The sequence below is a fragment of the Mizuhopecten yessoensis genome, unplaced genomic scaffold, assembly GCF_002113885.1.
Source record: "Mizuhopecten yessoensis strain PY_sf001 unplaced genomic scaffold, ASM211388v2 scaffold10613, whole genome shotgun sequence".
Classification (NCBI taxonomy): Eukaryota; Metazoa; Mollusca; class Bivalvia; order Pectinida; family Pectinidae; genus Mizuhopecten; species Mizuhopecten yessoensis.
In genome coordinates, this window is record NW_018408634.1 from 403,452 (window position 1) to 405,655 (window position 2,204).

The 2,204-nt window shown below is 35.5% G+C and overlaps 1 protein-coding gene across 1 annotated transcript in view; it reads left to right on the forward strand.

Annotated features, from left to right (window-relative positions):
- The window catches only part of LOC110461418 (hypoxia up-regulated protein 1-like), a 117,466-nt gene that overhangs the window by 77,093 nt on the left and 38,169 nt on the right, over positions 1-2,204 (forward strand). Inside the window, exon 20 of the mRNA XM_021514861.1 lies at positions 1,114-1,226. Within this exon, the coding sequence (XP_021370536.1) occupies positions 1,114-1,226 (113 nt within the window). The remainder of the gene's footprint in view (positions 1-1,113; positions 1,227-2,204) is intronic.

Sequence of the window (2,204 nt, forward strand, 5' to 3'; positions counted from 1 at the left end):
TGATGGGTAGAGGTACTGTTTACTGATAGTATTGATGGGTAGAGGAACTGTTTACTGATAGTATTGATGGGTAGTGGTACTGTTTACTGATAGTATTGATGGGTTGAGGTACTGTTTACTGATAGTATTGATGGGTAGAGGTACTGTTTACTGATAGTACTGATGGCTAGAGGTACTGTTTTTTCCTCAAGGAAAAGTTTTTGGTTTCATACCAAACGAAGAAGACAAGGCTTTTTTGTGTTATTGGATGCTGTGTACAGCATTCATAGCGGTCCTCGCCAAGGCTAGGCAAGTCGAGGGGGATCTGAATCATTTGTGATGCAATGTTTATTTTAACATTCCATTTTGGCCTGATATATATGCTTAAAGTGCTACAGAAAATACTAAGGATATATCATCAAAAGATTATTTTGTTCCTGAAAAAGTAGATTATGGTTTAGCTGATGAGTGACGCCCCTGAGCCATAGTGACATTTGGACATGTTTAGTCCACCAAAGGTCTGTGGTCTGTCTCTTAACAATTATTGTTATCGCTATTTCTCAGAAATTACTGGAGGGATCTTGTTTATTGATAATCATTTTGATCTTTGACCTTTGGTGGCCTTTATGTTTGCCTTCAGTATAAATTTGAGTTTTGTAAAATGTGGAAATGGAAAATGTGTTTGCCCGTATACATTGTAGATATATACACTCTTGGGAAACTGTTAAAGTTGTCCGAGGAGCTGAAACTCCAGTGTTGAGCCCCATTCACGGTAGATAATATCTCTGTGGCTTTGATTGTAACTTATAATCATTGGCACCTATTACATTTTGTAAAAGTGATTTTGTAAAAAATAGAATTTCACATGATCTATGCTGCCATTGTTAACTCTTGTTATGAAAAGATGCATTTAAAAAAAAATGAATATAGCTGGAGAGTCTTATTATTTTACTACAAAGTTATAATCACACGTATTACTATCAAGCGTATTGATCTCCAAACACATGCATTAGACAACAGTAATGTTATAACATTCAAACATTCATAAGGAATAAATTGTTAAATGGATGTACTTGTAAGTGAGAAATCAAATTGAATATGTATCAAACTTCATACAAATACTGTTATTTTCAGGATAATAAAAAGGCCAACAAAACGACTTTGATCAAAGAGGAGCTGACATCGGAGTACAATTCATATGAAATCCCTCAGCTCAGTGCAGACCAGTTCAAACACAGCAAGAACAAGTAGGTTGTTCTAAGTAGATCTTGTACAAGTCCAGATTTACAATTAAGTTTCTTTTTATTTTTAAGTTTTTCAGAAATGAGGGAATATTAATTTGAGTCTCCCTTTCTGTTTTCTGTGTAATAACTCCTTGAAAAAATTGTTTGATGTTGTTCAGTTGAAGTTTTATATCCAATCTGATGTGTACATAATATATAAGGCTATACATATCTGATTGGCTAATTGGTTTCAGTGCAATAAAAACCCTAACAATGCTGTGATTTCCCTTTGGTGTGCTCATACATATTGCTTACTGTCAGGTTGATTGCTAGTTTGATGTATATTAATGCAGTATTAATATGGTTTCTATACAATACCTCCTGCAAAAATATTTTTATTTCAACCAGATTTGATATAGTTTGTCAGTGCCTACAATTCATGCATGTTTAGTATTTATACCTGTCCACCCTCAGTAGAAAGCTGGTCCTGACATGTCTGCTGATTATGATTCTGAATTCTATTAAATAGTATGTCTACACTAAAGACTTGTCTGCCTGCTAGCATTCTTCATCCTTCTGAACAGTTTGTTCACACTAAAGACATGTCTGCCTACTAGCATTCTTCATCCTTCTGAACAGTTCGTTTACACCAAAGACATGTCTGCCTATAAGGATTCTTCATCCTTCTGAACAGTTTGTCTACACCAAAGACATATCTGCCTACTAGCATTCTTCATCCTTCTGAACAGTTTGTCTACACCAAAGACATGTCTGCCTGCTAGTATTCTTCATCCTTCTGAACAGTATGTCTACACCAAAGACATGTGTGCCTACTAGCATTCTTCATCCCTCTGAACAGTTTGTTTACACCAAAGACATGTGTGCCTACTAGCATTCTTCATCCTTCTGAACAGTTTGTTTACACCAAAGACATGTCTGCTAATAAGGATACTTCATCCTTCTGAACAGTTTGTCTACACCAAAGACATGTCTGCCTACTAG